The sequence below is a fragment of the Artemia sp. Qi Xiang Cuo genome, chromosome 18 (assembly GCF_049724085.1).
Source record: "Artemia sp. Qi Xiang Cuo chromosome 18, ASM4972408v1, whole genome shotgun sequence".
NCBI lineage: Eukaryota > Metazoa > Arthropoda > Branchiopoda > Anostraca > Artemiidae > Artemia > Artemia sp. Qi Xiang Cuo.
This window is the reverse complement of record NC_142811.1, coordinates 26,188,061-26,205,511: the sequence shown is the minus strand read 5'-3', so window position 1 is coordinate 26,205,511 and position 17,451 is coordinate 26,188,061. Positions and strand designations below refer to the sequence as shown.

Here is a 17,451-nt window from a genome sequence, read left to right as displayed (position 1 = left end):
AGCTGTAAATGGAGCCTTATCTCAAAAGGACATTAAAGCTGAAAATAGACAGATTACAGAGAAAAACGTTATAAAACTGTCTCAAGTACCTAAAAAAAATTCGAAAAAAATTAAAAAGCTCAAAAGTCTGAATAAACAAACAGGCATATAGCAGGCTAACGACAGTTAATGTCACAAATGGGTTCGAAATAGAACCAAAGTTGTAAAACAAAAATAAGAAAATGTACATAGTCGTATATGGGAAAAGTTATATAGTTGTAATAAATGTAATTGAGAAAATATATACAGTTATAAATGTATTTTGAAAACCCTTTATAAATATGGAATTGTTATCATATACAAAAAAAAAAAATTGTAAATATGTAAATTTTAATAGCAAGATCATTATATATGGACTATTGCCAAGCCATATAGAGGCTAATCATACTTATCAGTTATAGTGTATGAATCTATATGTTGGAGTTGATTTATTTTTTGCAAATATTTTAATTGCAGTTAAGACTTAACAGATAAAAGTCTTGAAGGACTTATTTAAAAGCTGTAAAAAGAACAAATATTGCAGTGATTAAATAAATTATTAGGGTATATAATTATTATTTGTTTTTAACAATTAAGTTATGTATCAGGATAACTTCTGTTAATTATATATATATATATATATATATATATATATATATATATATATATATATATATATATATATATATATATATATATATATATATATATATATATATATATAACCTAAGCTATCCAAGTAAATATAGTGAATTAATATGTTGAGTATTTGTGTTTTTTTTGTTTTATATCAGTCAAGAAGTATTCTACATTAATACTTCATAAGCAATTAACAAAACAATAATTGGAATTAATTCCAATGCTAGTCTATACTGTGTTTTATTTTTTTAAATGCTTTAAGTTTTAAACAGTAGTTAAATATCCTATCTAGTTTTGCGACGTAAAAAAAAAAATACTTGTGCAAGTTCCTATACAATGCTTATATATATACACTATGTTTTTATTTTCTTTAAGTTTTAACTAGTGATTTAATGTTATATATAAATGTTTGACTTAGAGTCAACGTATAAATTTTTTATTGTGAAAGAATCTGTTAAGTGATTAATAATTATATATTAAGAGTAAAAAGAGGAGAAAGTAATTAAAAGTAACTAACTTTCGTTTAAAAAAAGAGAATACAGTAATATATACAAATTTTGAGTGTTTCTTTGTACTATATTGGTAACAAATTGTGCTTTATGTGTATTCGAATGTGAATATTTCTTTTAGATACAGCCTTAGATTTTTTTTGGAAATCAAATTTTTCGTAGCATCCTTTCAGATTTATTTTTTTCAATCATTTTTTGACGCATTTTTTGGAAAATAGCAAATTTTGAAGCCACTTCAAATGTATCCTGATACTAACATCTCATACCATCAGAAACCAAACCATACATGATCAACTGATATTTTGGAAACTATAGGAGCATTACAGACTTTACTACAAGTTCATCAGAAAGTGAGATAAAATCATTGAAATATGTGGAAATGCTTTGTGCTGAAAAAATATGTAAAAATTTTAAAACCAAAATTGTTATGTGTAATTTATCCAATGCATTTCTAAACCTGAAAAATAAACGGTATATCAACCACATCACACAGATAAATTAAATTATTAATGGGAATTAAATTTAAACTCAAATAATTCATAAACGTTTCTAATATAACTTGAAATCTAATTTAAGCAGAACCACAAATATAATGCTTAAGCTGCTTGGGGTCAAGTTAAAACAGAAGATGCATATGAAGAAGGGTAAAAAGAGTATTTTTCAGTCCTAGAGACAGAGAAAAAGAGAAACAAGGATGAATTCAAAACAAGGATGAAATCCTACGGAAAACAAAGAAGAAGAACATGGCCTATATTGAAGCAAAAACATGACCCTAAGGAAATCCGTTGAGGATATATGCACATAATGACCCAAAGATGGCAGCATAATAGCTGTAATAAAAATTAAGATGTTTTAAAAGTAAAATATTGAGAATTTGGATAATTCTTCTTTAAATGGGGAGTATTGTGGTAAAGCTTTCTAATTTAGTTAATTATGAATTTAGTAAAAATATATTAAGACGCAAATACAAAGTTTAGAAATGCCACTTTCGATGTTTTTTCTATAGGTTCCGGCAGGGGCATTACTGGGGTCAGATAGTTTATTCGTGATACGCAATATATGTTGACAAAAGTTTATCTCTGAAACAGTGTAAGATTTATGCCTCTGTCGTCACCACATAGAAGATGCTGAATCTCGAGCAGTTTCATGCCCCATGCATTTTGCCAGCAATTCCCTCTGACTGATAATTCAATTCCAAGTATCTTCACTGATGGACTGACTTCTAGCCAAGTCTCTTTTTCCAAGGCCTTGGTGCAGCTCGTCTTTGGGTTTTCAACTAAAGGGAGGATCTAGCTCTTTTTTTTATGAATCTTTACAACAAAGTTTTTTTCATACCATCCTAGGCCTAGCATTACTGTTTTAAGGTCACTTACTCCATCAAGATATTGACATTATCCATAAAGGCTTCTGACTTGAGAACTACAGTTGACAGTACTCTGATACCCATTATTCTAGCTTCTATGTATTTTATTAGTGGGTCTAGATATATCTCGAATAAAGACAAAGAGCTTGGGTCTCTTTGTCGAAGAGATATTTCGAGGGGAAATTCTTCAGTGAGGCTGCCGTTAACTACTGCTTCCGCTGCCGCATGACGGTATAGATTCTTGTAAAACTCCACAAATTCAAGACAAATGTCTTCGCTGGTAGCTTTTCTTGGAATTTTTCGTAGCTGGAAAACCGTCGGGCGTCGTCCAGTTCTATCTACGTTTACGGAATATACGCAGTTACTAAATCACATCTTGGGTTCATTTGTTCTGCATTTCGATACGAGATCGTCCCCCAGTGTTACCGATTTCATAGTGACCAAGACCTGTCCGAATCTCTTGAAATCGTCAGAGTCAATCGCTCTTACTACTCCAGCGTTTAGGCCCAGTTCCTTGAAAAACAGATGAATATCGATCTATCTTACTTCATTAAAAACTTCCATCATTCTAAAATCGAACACAACCGTACTTCTAGACATCATCATTTTTTCTCTTTTTTTCAATACACTACTAATAAACACTATTACAACGTTTTTCACACTTTAAATATTCACAAAAACACACACAACAAATAAACACTATCAAAAACAAACAAACTCTTTATTCTACACTCACATTCTTACACTATAAAAAACTTTCCAACCCACAACTTAACAATTTTTTCTTTTTTAGACGCGCAAGTTCTCCGGCCAAAATATTTCAGCCGGCAACCCTAAGAGCCGAAATTTTCCAGACGCGCAAGGTCTCTGGTCAAGAAATAAGCCGGCAACTCTGCAAACTGACGCTTCCAGCCACGTCACCGGTGACTCATCCAGTTACCTACCACAAATATACTAAAAAAACAACCAAACAGACAAAAACTCTTACAAATTTAGAACTAAGACTCACTCTCTCTCCTGCAAATTTCACACACCAACTTTTCCTTCTTTTCACCAGTTAACACAAATACTATGTATATTTTTTTACGACCACAGCTTCTATTAACAGCGTTGCCAGCGACGATATGATATAACTCTTTGTTAGGTTCCAGGCTACTGGTATCAAGGCATATTAATGATTATCCGCGATGCAAACAGCAGAAAAAATTCCTGTAATTCTAATTGTAGATGACGCAACTGTGTCTGTTAAACCGAGCGACTCTTCAATGTTGATTTAAAATTTATTTTAATAGAAGTTTTAGTTAAATAATGTTTTTTCTGCAGCTAGTTAGCGCCAAATGTAATGAAAAACGGGTTTTTAGTCTTTGGCAACGCACAATGTGATATTCAAAAAGTTCCACGCCGGGAGCTGCAAAATCTCAAGCGTAAAATTCGCAGGGATGGAATCGCACTCCTATTTGAGTTATTTAGCAGCTTCTATCATTTTGAGTTCATATTGACCACGTACGTGTAAAACTCACAGGAAACACTGAGTCTATCCATCTCGTAAAAACACACTTTTCCATTTTCCATTTACAAAACGATTAACTACTCTTTGGTTGCTTCTTATTTAAATTACTCTACTATCACATATGTCGAAACTTTTTGGACTTAAATAATCCACTACAGATAATATACTACAAAATACAGGAGTGAGAATCTTTGGAAATTTGATTTATCAATCATTATAATTTAATAATGCATTGAACGATTTTTTTACGATAAGAACGTTTTTTTTCTGGAATATTTTAGACTTAAAACATATAAGAAATGTAAATGCTGCAGTACGACATTTTAATATAGAAAAACCTGCTAACTATTTCTGTAAGAGGTCTCTGTTGATTCAGCCTCCTTCTTCTGTTCTTGGATATTCTATAGTGTATCGACTTCCTCCTGTCAATTCCAAAAGCTTTAGGTTTTTGTTTAGATATTAAATGTTGTCAATGTCAAATGAATGCAAATTGTGAGACAAAATTCCTACCGAGTCATTTGTACATAATCAGTATAATTTGAATAGAAAAATATTAGGTATTATTTACTGATCGTTCATGATGGAGCATAAGAATTTTCTGTTATCCCTTTCATTATTTTGTTTGTTTGTCTGTGTTGGCGGAACCTTCCGTTCACTGCTTGCCCAGCCTTAACTTTTTTCTCGTCCAGCCTTTAATTTTCTAGTTTTGTGGTTTTATTTTATATTTATTTATTTGCTTCCTGGTCATGTTGATGGGTTTGATTCTTGTGCTTGTTACGTCCCCCATTTCTGAGCTCTGCTCTCCGTTGGGATTCTGTTATTTTGTTGCACTATGTTTAGCTGATAAACTTCATTAATTCATTGCTATTACCTGATTCACGTGACGATACTTGTTTGAGTGATGAAAATTGTACAATCAAAATTCTCAGAAACTTTTTTTGTTCCACTGTCTTAATATCTCAGTTTTCTTTCTTTTGTTGGTTTGTGTGAGGGAAATGTACTACCGTGTACGTAGTTCTTCAAGATAGAATTGACCCTCCTCCGTCACGCCGGAGGCATTTTCATGTGGTGATTATTTTAAAAATGTATGTATTGCATTCAACTTCTTCTAAAGGTTCTTCGCCCTCAGTCACTTCAGAAATGCTTTGAGATTGGAGCCGCATGACCCCCGAGAGTAAGTTCCAGAAGATAGCAAAATCCCTTGTGTTGTAGATTTAAAACTTTAATCTAACATCTTCCTTCTTTATTCATCCTTTTTAGATTGCTATGAAGACACCTTCACACAATCTCATCACCAGAATCAAATTCTGGGTGCAACAGAGGGATAAACCCTCCATTAAACCTTATCTGTCAAATTCTTAAGGTATTTTCAACTAATTCTGGATAATTTCTCCTGTAATTTTCTCTCATAGTGCTGCTCAAGCTAAAAGACAATTTCGCCCGATATTCAAAATGAGGAACCAAATTATCCACTTGAAGATTTTGGACCATGGAAAACCACCTGGTCATCACAGAATTTGAATTACTGGTATTTTGGACCTATCTTGGGCAAAACTGATCTTGTGCAACAAAAAGCAGTAAAAAGCGGTATTTTTCTCTGTTGGGATCACAGTAAAGGTAATATACAGTAGCGAAAAGTCATATACTCTACATTTAAAATTTTCGATATGGATCTGAAACCCTACAAGATTCATGACTCCGTCTGCACGCACGCGCAATGACACATGTTTCCAATGGAAAACCAAATAACAACTGAAACTATGGCTGTGACGTATATGCTCAGAGTCTAATTAAGCGCTATGAAATGTGTGTCATGTTTGGAAAAAGATCTGGCAAATGGCATATACTTATACTGTGGTTGGGATCCATGTCCTTACTGAAAAAAAGGACTAGATGTTTCCACCATTATACAAATTAATCCTGTCCCATAATTCTACAGCAGCTTTTTCGATACGGTTATCACCGGGAAAATAAGGAAAAGTGAGACACGTTACTGCTACCTCTGCGAATTCATGATTTTCCCGTTCTTCAGGTGAATTAGGTCTCTAAACCTTTAGTTAAGTAGTTTTTATAATGGTGATTTCATTGTCTACTTTTTAGTCTAATCCAACTTTATTTTGATGGGCTTTGCGGTTCTTTGTTGAAATCCTCAAAAACTTCTTCTGGTAATTCATAATTACCGTTAAGCCGAATCCGAGTGGAAATTACTGTTTTCTGAATTGTTATACTTGAGAAATCTTTGTAACTACAAACTTTCTTAAAAAAAATTTCTAAATTTTTGCTACCATGGGCCATGGTTTGTTTTTTGCAAGTCTGCAACTACTGGTGTAGCCATGTAGCTCACAAATATGCTTCTGGAATGACACCGTAGCCTTAACGGTTTGAAATTGAAATTAGTTCATTTGTCAGAATAAACCTAAAATTGCCTCTTTTTTCAGTTTGGACACAGGCCGATTGCATGTTTATTTGCTCTATGTATTATTGCTTTTTTACCCAATGACTGTTTTTTTTTTTTCAACATATATTGCCAGTTTAAAATGCTAAACAGCCTGTAAAATTAATTTTTGTAACTGAAAAGTGTATCAGGTAGTTATAAAAACATCCTAGTTGATCAGTCTTAATAACATTGAAACATAAACAATTTAGAAAATTATTCACGGTTCACGGTAACTTTACTTGCGCCTATCCAAGGTGGTCATTCGTCAAATAGTGAGTGTGATGCCAAAACTCAGAAACTGCACAGCCAAAACAACGAATACATTTTTCCTTTAATGGTGCAATGGGTAGCAGCACTCTTCAGGGCCGACCCACGGACCTTAGTAGTTAAGCAGCATCGTTAATCCGATTACAATTATGATTACAACGAATGTATTTGCCTAGAATATGTTCATGGGGTGAATGGCATGATGCCAATAAACATCGTAAAAAACATAGAGGAAGACTTATATTTTCTCCAAAAGACCGTTTAGATAGACAACGTTAAATTAATTAGAAATAGGTTAAAGATACTTTAAGATCCTCGAATGGAAGGTTCTGAGTTAACCTAACAAAATATGAAAAGGGTCCCTGGAAATAGGATAGTCACAGTGAGCTTGTCGAGCCTTCCTTTGGGCTAGTCAAGTTCACTCAGTACAGGAAATATCACTAAGCCGTTAGTTCTCTTTACTCATTATCAGTTCATTCAACAGAATACCGATGTAGATGAGAAAGATCTGTCAATTTTGTTAGTGTGACGTCTGATTATAGTCAGTTGCCAGAAGTTGACGAAGCTGATGAGATAGCGGCACTAGAGCCCGACGGAAACCGGGAGGAAAAGTACTAGTTTCCTGTAAGTATTTCCTGTTCGTCCAAGGCTAATTTGATCATGAAAAAGATGAGCGAAAATTCAGAGAAATTGGCGGCTAATTGCATCCCTTGTCCCATCAGAAACCCTTTTAGGTAACTGAAAACATGTCAGAGAAAGCTAGAGAACAAAGGCTAATAAGCAAGAAGGTTTGGTAAGGTTATATAAGTTAAGATTGAGAGGATTAGGAGAATTAGGACTATCAGCAATGGCATAGTGACATAAATCAAGCTGATTCAATCCTCCGGGGGTGGGAACAAACCCAAAAACATCAGTCACAAGTTTTGTGCGGCAATGAGTAGTAATAGCTTAGATAATACGTTTTATGTTAGTAATAGCTTAGATAATAAGTTTTATGTAAGTGTTCAAAGCTGTTATATCGATACGAAGAAAGGCAAGACTCTTAGTAAAACAATCAATTTTTCTGCGAGACCCGGTTTTCTAAGATGAAGACGAAACAACACCGTTTTCAATAGTAAATTGAAAAGATCCAGGTGTTTCTTAAAGGCTAGAAGAATGACCTAAGATTGAAGCTATTGAAAAAGATAATAACGTTCTTATCAAAAAGGACGCTTCTAACGCCTCAATATTTATCAAAGCCTTAAAACGAATATTGATTATATACACAAATGATAAGAAAAAAATGAGTTGCAAAACACACAGTTAATAAAACTGTGGCAAGTGATCTTAAGTCAAAGGCACTGAAAGTTGTAGCCCTCTCATTGCTACTCTCTTCCTTCCTCTTGTGATGTAAATTTGCCTGTTCAATGTTGATTATAGACTCACTTGAGGGCTAGTTGTCTTTAAATTGCTAATTCGCAAAAATATGAGCCAATAGACCCTTCGGCTTTGGGCAAGACAATTCAAGCTCGTAACTTCAACTAAATTTGCTTGAAAGCTACATTTTAGATAAAAATATTTCTATTTTTGCCCTTGAGCATAGTACGTAATCACATAACAGCAATACACCATATTGAATAATAGAAAATTATTTATTTACAGATTTATTATTAAAAAAATCGGACGGAATACGGTGTCGTGAAAGTTACAATTGAACACGATATGTCTATGCCTTATCACTCAAACTAGCAGGCACCCCCGTTTCTTTCTCGTTATCCTCCAATGCCGGGTTATCAATACCAGTGCCATATTCATAATCAACACCTAGCTTATTAATCATCTCATCAGCGACTTTCTTTAGCGTATCTTCATTTTCATCATCTTGCTCTTCAAAAACTGGGTTTTCACAACCTTGGTTTTCATCAGTGGTTTCAGTCCTATTTCTGTCCTTGTTCGTGCGCTTAAGATAAAGCTCTTGAAAAAGAAAATAGGCAACTGCTGAGAAAGCAGATGCTACAGCCATCACTTTGAAGGTGTTTCGATGACCGATTGTCCCAATCAATTTGCCACCAATAACACTTCCCAATGCACGACCTAAAGCAAAAATAGGGACAATTAGAAGATATGTCTTACTTTTCTTTATATTTTTCTATTGTTAGTATTATTTTCAATACTCTTTTTATTTAATGAAAATATAAAACTAAATTTTTTATTTATTAATCGACGATTAATGCAATATCCAAGAGTGGGGCTAGGTTTCCCAGGAGAAGTTTTGTACGACACGTAAAATTGTAACAAAATGCAGATACAAAATTTTTTGATGCGTTGTTAAAGTTTTATTTGTAACCATCCAACCACTCCCCAGCCCTAACTGAAAGAAATACCCCTCCTCCGAACAAAAATTCCCACTATAGCCCTGTCAATGATGCTTTTTCTACAACAAACGTTCTTACGTCAAACATTTGGCAATTGGAATAGAGCCACAAGCTGTCAGAAAGTCCAAGGCTATTATCTGGAAAGAGTTTAAGATAGAACCCAGCACAGCATTGAAAGCTATTGATAAGTTTTACAATAAATGAAACCATTCGTTGGTAAAACATTTCTTATGGGAGGAGATAATGCTTGCAGTGATGGATGCAACCTAGTAAAGAACGAACATGACCTATAGTAACCAAAAACATAATAACAGTTTTAATAAAAAGAAACACTCTGAAACTCCTTAAAAATGGCTTCGGATCGAAAGGAAAAGTATATCATTAGAATCATCTTTGCCGAAAACCCGATGCAGGAATTTTACAGCCCCCTGGCTTGAACAACAAGAAAAATCACTCTTTTTGCATGGGTCAGCAATGATGTGTCCTCTTTCCCCCTTTTTTTTATCAAGCAATCCATGTTTTACCTCATGGAGCTCGTACTGCAACTGCAGAAGGAAGCACAATCATTTCATTAAACAAAGGAGAAAGTTTTCTCCAGCACCGGGTGGGCACTGGAACATGGCAGAAAGCTACGTAAGCGCTCATTTAAAGGCTAATGCTTACAGCTACATGGTTTTGAAAATTTATCTTGATAACGACATTATAAAATGACAAAAATGGGACTTTATGTGTCATATCTGGAGGGAGAAGGATTGGAAGCAGCTATAGAATACACCATTGAAATCGCTGTGGAAACTTCAGCCAGACATTTACAATCCCCTCTTGGAAACACCCTTCTCCTTTGTAAGTGAAAATCAAAAACAGGTTCTTAGCAAAAAACACAAAAAAAAATATTTTCAAGTCTACAGCTGATTCAAGAATAAAAATTCTATTTGTGTTTATCAAAGACTTCGTGCTGACGAGCTGTGAGAAAGGAGCGACACGGCTCGATAGAAATCAAAACTCTAAAAACGGAATTTAGATATCAATAAATATCATAGGTAGCGCGATAGCGCTGCCTAAGTAAAGAACAATGCGGGCACAATGTATTATTTTTTTTCTTTCTTTTTTCTTCTCCATACCCGAGCACTTTGAATCGAAGGAGTTATCGTAGAAACTTCGAAAAGGGCTCATTCGATTGGAAATTTGAGTGGCTAGTGCCCTTTTTAATAGTAGAAAGTGAATGGAGGGCAACTAGCCCCCCCCCCCACCCCACGCCCATCATTCCCCCAAACACATACAATCAAAATTTTTAGATAGCCATTTTGTTCAGCGTAGTTGATTTCCAGATAAAAAATATATTTTGAAGAGGACACTCCCCCGAAACCCTCGGGGCAAGTGTTTTAAGTTATTCCCTAGGGACATATATGGTTTTTAAAGACGGCATCGTCATAAAAACTTCAAAACAGGCTCATTCGATTGTAAATTCAAAGGGCTTGTGCCCTTTTTAATAGTTGAAAGTAATTGGCGGGACAGAAGCCCCCCCCCCCCCCACGTTCATCATTCCCCCAAACACATCCAATCAAAATTTTGAGATAGCCATTTTGTTCAGTAGAGTTGATTTCCAGATAGAAAATATGTTTTTGAGGATGACACTCCCCTACAACCCTCGGGGCAAGGGTTTTAAGTTATGCCCTGGGGCATATAAAGTTTTTATAGAAGGCATTGTCGTCGAAACTTCAAAAAAGGCTCATTCAATTAGAAATTCGAAGGGCTAGTGCACTTTTTAATAGTCGAAAGTGATTGGAGGGCAACTATCCCCCCACCACGCCCATCATTCCCCCAAACACATACAATCAAAATTTTGAGATAGCCATTTTGTTCAGCGTAGTTGATTTACAGATAAAAAATATATTTTGAGGAGTACACTCCCCCAAAACCCTCGGGGCAAGTGTTTTAAGTTATTCCCTAGGGATATATATGGTTTTTAAAGAAGGCATCGTCATAAAACTTCAAAACAGGCTCATTCGATTGTAAATTCAAAGGGCTAGTGCCCTTTTTAATATTCGAAAGTGATTGGAGGGAGAGAAGCCCCCCCCCACGTTCATCATTCCCCCAAACACATCCAATCAAAATTTTTAGATAGCCATTTTGTTCAGTAGAGTTGATTTCCAAATAGAAAATATGTTTTTGAGGATGACACTCCCCTACAACCCTCGGGGCAAGGGTTTTAAGTTATGCCCTGGGGCATATAAAGTTTTTATAGAAGGCATTGTCGTCGAAACTTCAAAAAAGGCTCATTCAATTAGAAATTCGAAGGGCTAGTGTCCTTTTTAATAGTCGAAAGTGATTGGAGGGCAACTATCCCCCCACCACGCCCATCAGTTCTTCCAACACATCCAATCAAAATTTTGAGATAGCCATTTTGTTCAGCGTAGTGGATTTCCAGATAGAAAATATATTTTTGAGGAGGAAATTCCCCCACAACCGGGGCAAGGGTTTTAAGTTTTGTCCTGAGGGCATATAATAACGATTTTGTCACAATATAGCATTTATTTTTTGTTCCTGTAGAGCAAGGCACCTCGTATTGAAGAAGTTGTCGTAAAAACTTCGAAAAGAGCTCATTCAATTGGATATTGGAGTGGCTTGTGCCTATTTTTAATAGTCAAAAGTGATTGGCAGGAAACTTGAAAAAGGGCTCAATTGATTGGAAATTCAAAGGTCAAGTGCCCTTTTTAATAGTCAAAAGTGATTTGAGGGCAACTATCCCCCCTCTCTCACCCACCTTTTCCCAAGCACATCCAATCCAAATTTTGAGATAGCCATTTTGTTCAGCGTAGTTGATTTCCACATAGAAATTATGTTTTCGAGGAGGACGCTCCCCCATGGCCTTCAGGGCAAGGGTTGTAAGTTAGGCCCTGGGGGCATATAAGGTTTTTATGGAGGGCTTTGTCGTAGAGACTTCAAAAAAGGCTCATTCGATCGTGAATTCAAAGGAATAGTGCCATTTTTAATAGTCAAAAGTTATTGAACGGCTACTAGCCCTCCCGACGCCCATCATTCACCCAATCAAATCCAATCAAAATTCTGAGATAGCCATTTTGTTCAGTGTAGTTGATTTCTAGATAGAAATATTTTTTTAAAGAGGAAACTCCCCCACAGCCTTCAGGGCAAGGGTTGTAAGTTATGCCCTGGGTGCATATAAGGTTTTTATAGAAGGAGCTGTCGTAAAAACTTCAAAAAAGCCCATTCGATTGGAAATTCAAAGAGCTAGTGCCCTTTTTAATAGTGGAAAGTAATTGGAAGGCAACTAACCACCCTCTCACGTCCATCTTTTCCCCAGACGCATACAATCAAAATTTTGATATAACCTTTTTATTCAACGTAGTTTTAAGTTCTGGAAATTAGGTCTTTGAGGATAACAACCCCCTCACAGCCCTCAGGACAAGGGTTTTAAGTTATGCCTTGGGGGCATATAAATTTTTTATAGAATGTGTTGTCGTAGATAGTTCAAAAAGGGCTCATTCGATTAGAAATTGAAATGGCTAGTACTCTTATTAATAGTCGGAAGTAATTTGGAAGGCAACTAACACGCCTTCCACGCCCACCGTTTCTTCAAACACATCCCATCAAAATTTTGAGATAGCCATTTTGTTCCACGCAATTAAAGTTCAGGAAATTATACCTTTCAGCAGGACACTCCCCCCCACAGTCTTCAGGGCAAGGGATATAAGTTATGCCCTGGGGACATTTAAGGTTTTTATTAAAATCTTTGGCGTAAAAACTTGAAAAAGAGTTCATTCGATTGGAAATTCAAAGGGCTAGTGCCCTTTTTAATCGTCGAAAATGATTTGAGGGCAACTAACCCCCCTCTCACGCTCACCTTTTCCCCAAACACATCCAATCGAAATTTTTAGATAGCCATTTGATTCAACGTAGTTGAAAGTCTTAGAAATTGGGTTTTTAAGGATGACAACCCACCTCCCCGCCCAAAAACAACCCTCATGGAAAGGGTTGTAAGTTATGCCCTGGGAGTATGTAAAGTTTTTATAGAAAGCGATGTTGTAAAAACACCAAAAACGGCTCATTCGATTCAAAATTGAAAGGGCTAGTGCACTTTTCAATAGTAGAAAGTGATTGAAGGGCAACTAAACTCCCTATCACGCCCACCATTTCCCAAAACACATCCAATCAAAATTTTGAGATATCCATTTTGTTCAACGTAGTCGAAAATTCTGAAAATTAGGTCTTTTAGGATGATAACCCCATCAGAGCACTCAGTGCAAGGGTTGTAAGTTAGGCCCTTGGGGCATATAGTTTATACAGAAACTCGTTGTAGAAACTTCAAAAGGGGTTCATTTGATTGAAAATTGAAATTGCTCTTCTTAATAGTCGAAAGTGAGTGGAAAGTAATTAACCCCCCTCTCACGCCAACCATTTCTCAAAATACATTCAATCAAGGTATAGAGATAGCCATTTTGCTCAACGTAGTTGAAAGTTCTGGAAATAATGTATTTAAGGATGACAAACCTCCCAGAGTCCCCAGGGCAAACGTTGTATGTTATGCCCTTGGGGCATATAAGGTTTTAAATGATAGAGTTGTCGTACAAACTTCAAAAGGGGCTCATTCAATTGAAATTGAGAGGGCTAGAGTCCTTTTTAATAGCTGAAAGTGATTGGAGGTAATCTACTTCCCTCTCACGCCCACCATTCTCCCAAACACAACCAATCAAAATTTTTAGATAGTCATTTTGTTCAACGTAGTAGAAAGTTCTGGAAATTAGGTCTTTGAGGATGACAACCCCCTCTCCAGCCCTCAGGGCAAGGGTTGTCTGTTATCCCCTGAGGGCATATAAGGTTTTTTATGAAAGCGTTGTCGCAGAAACTTCAAAAGGGCTCATTTGATTGGGAATTGAAAGGGATAGTGCCCTTTTTAATAGTTGAAAGTGATTGGAGTATTACTAACGCCCCTCTCACGCCCACCATTTTCCCAGACACATCCAATCAAAATTTTGAGATAGCCCTTAGGGTAAGGGTTGTAATTTATGCCCTGGGGGTATATAAGGTGTGCATAGGAAGTGTTGTCGTAGAAACTCAAAAAGCGCTCATTCAATTGGAAATCGAAAGGCCTAGTACCCTTTTTAATAGTCAAAAGTGATTGGAAGGCTTCAGGTTTTTATAGTAAAGACCCATGTGCGAATAATTTATTATCTTTGTTGTCGTTGTTTAGACCAGGGCACTTTGTATCGAAGGAGTTGTCGTAGGAACTTCGAAAAGGGCTCATTCGATTGAAAATAGAAAGGGCTGACGCCCTTTTAAATAGTCGAAAGTGATTGGAAGGAAACTAATCCCCCTCTCACGCCCACCCTCCCATTTGTCTTTATGTTTAGAAACTAAACGTTCCCATAAGATTAAATCGAAATGCACTGTGTTAATGCTATGTCCCAATAAGGCATCTCTGCAGTATCCCAAGAATGACTGTGGATATTATGTTCAAACTTTTGGGGCTGCTTCTACTCTTAAAATTTAACCAAATCAAAATAGCATAAGTGTATCCAAGCTATCAAACAAAGTAAACAAATTTTTTTGCGAATGATATCAAGTTTTCCATTTCAGGTCAACTAGAGGAGGTATGAACCTAAATTAAACAGTACTATTTGTGTCTAGGTTTTTAAGAGGGTATATGTTGTTAAAAATTACTGAAACATTTTCGCCAGCATTCAAATAGCAGGTCAAACTATAAATTCTTAAAAAACGAAAAGATTTAAAGTATTATTTTCTTTTTTGCTGAAAAGACAATGTAAATATAAAACGAACAGAAATTAATAAAAAAAACTTTTTCCACAAAATAAGTCTTTCAAAGAAAAGTAAAGAACTCCATTTAACAAAAAATAAGCAAAAATAAAATCGAATAATCTACCAAGCATGAAACTACCACAAATCAGCATCGATAAAATAAATGAAACCCAAAACGAACAGAAATTGCAATAAATAACCAAGTCAAACTCAAAACGAGCATAAACTAAATATATGTTGGGCTCAAAACCCCTATGACTTCCCAAGGCCAGAACATAATTTGCACTTTACTGAAAGAAAACTACAAATGAATGCGCATTGTCAGTTTTATATACATATATTATGATATTTAGAAATCTAAATGTTAATATTATTTGACTTATTAATGTTATAAAAGTAAAAACATTTATATTTTTTCAGTAAAGTGCAGATTATGTTCTGGCTTTGGGAAGCCATAGGGGTTTTGAGCCCAACTAATGTTAATTTCTGCTCATTTTGAGTTTGATTCGGTTATTATTATAATTTCTGTTCGTTTTGGGCTTCATTTATTTATCGATGCTGATTTGTGGTAGTTTCACACTTGGTAGATTATTTGATTTTATTCTTGCTTATTTTTTGTTTAATGGAGTTCTTTACTTTTCTTTGAAAACTTATGTTGTGGAAAAAGTTTTTTTTAATTAATTTAAAAAAGAACCGGCTTATTGTGCTGATTCCGAACATATAAGATTCATTAAGCTTAATGTTACCCATAAAAGGCTACGACCGTGAAAAACTTTGCCTGATATTCGAAAAAGAAAGAGTCTTAATGGAACTTACACCATCAGATTCAGCGTATCAGAGAATCCTATTGTTGAGGTTTCAAGCCCCTACCTACAAGTAGATTTTTTTATTTTTATCAGAACTAAGATCACATATGTGTGTTTATTTATTTTTTTTCCCCAGGGGTGATCATATCAAACTAATGGTCCTAAAAAATTGAGAGAGAGCTCATTTGAACGGAAAGTAAAAATTCTATTGCCCTTTATAAGCAACCAAAAAGATTGGAGAGCAACTAGCCCCCCTCCCATGTCCCTTTTCCTCCAAAATCGTCGGATCATAATTTTGAGATAGGGATTTTGTTTAGTATAGTTGAAAACTCCGAAAAATTATGCCTTTGGAGATACCATAGCCCCTCCCCTCTTCAGTCCCTGGGGATAGGTCTTTAAGTTATAAAATTTGCCCATTGTTTACGCATAGTATTTGTTATTGGGAAGTATGTAGACAATTTTGGGGGGATGAGAGATTTTTTGCTTGGGATGGGTTTCGACGCGGATAATTTTCCGTGTGGAGGGACAAGTCTGGGGTTGAACTTTCCAGGAAAAATTTTACACTGGGAAGATTTGACAGAATTCCTATACGGAATTCTTTTTGTTTGTCTTACTTTGTCTTTGCCTATTCACTTTTGCATGTGGAGATGTTCCGGGGGAATTTGTCGAGGGAAATTTTCTGCATGTTTGCATTTCCAGGAAATAATTTCCATGGAAGGGGGGTTTCTGGAGTGATAAGAAAAACGATTAGAACCTAAAATTTTTCAAATGAAAGTATTCTAAATAGAATTCTTCAGGCTGAATCTTCTGTAAGAAATGTTTACGGAAGGGGGGGGGGAGAATTTTCAGCGAGGATGGAACTGACGGAAAAAATTTTGAGGGAGTGTATTTCATACGGGAGAAATTTTTCCAAGGAGGAGTTTCCCGTGGGAGGGAATTTTTCATGGAGAGTGAGCCAGATATACCGGCATTATTTAAACAACAATCAGAAATTAAGTTAAGAAAACGCGTTTTTTCAAATAAAAGTAAGGAGCAACATTAAAACTCCAAACGGACAGAAATTATTCCGTATATAAAGTGGCTATCCCCTCCTCAATACCTTCCTCTTTACGCTGAAGTTTGATTGTTTGTCCCGATTTTTTAAAAGCGACTCCTGAAACACAAGAGCCCTTTAATTAGAATCGAAATTTTGTTTAAAAGTGACAAAAGCTTTAGCGTGAAGAGAAAGACATTAAGGAAGGAGAAAATCCCTTCATATACGGCATAATTTCTATTCATTTCAGTAGAGTCCTATGTTCCATTTCTATGGCCTTATTTTCCTTCCTAAACTATGAAACAAGTACAAGGGGTAGCACTATTGGAAATGTATGCATGCATTGTCATGACAGTAAGGAATTAAATTTCTTTGGAGTACCCGAAAAATTCAACTCTTATGTTGGTGGATATGCGAGATTGAGATCTCCAGAGATGATTGCACTCAAAGAGAATGCCAACATTAAAATAATCGTTGATGATAGAGGACAACTCCTTGCTACTGTTGCAGGTAACACATTACCTACTGATACATCCTATCGTCAGTTTTCGGGTATTAGCATTCAACGGAAAATCAAAAAAAGAAAGGCCTACTCTTCTATTAATATCATACCATATCTTGTAAACGTGCCGAAACTGTTACCTGTGTAAAAATAATATGATAATAGACAGTGAAATTGCCAGAAAAATAAAAAGGGCAATGGCAGAAAATATTACTAAGGAATAAAAAGATGAATTGAA

General features: G+C 35.5%; 1 protein-coding gene across 1 annotated transcript in view; it reads right to left on the bottom strand.

Moving 5' to 3' along the window:
• Positions 1 to 8,370: 8,370 nt before the first annotated feature.
• Positions 8,371 to 17,451, bottom strand: part of LOC148941371 (uncharacterized) — a 149,786-nt gene continuing 140,705 nt past the window's right edge. Inside the window, exon 7 of the mRNA XM_089104157.1 lies at positions 8,371 to 8,816. Coding sequence (XP_088960283.1) covers positions 8,449 to 8,816 — 368 coding nt within the window. The 3' untranslated portion in view covers positions 8,371 to 8,448. The remainder of the gene's footprint in view (positions 8,817 to 17,451) is intronic.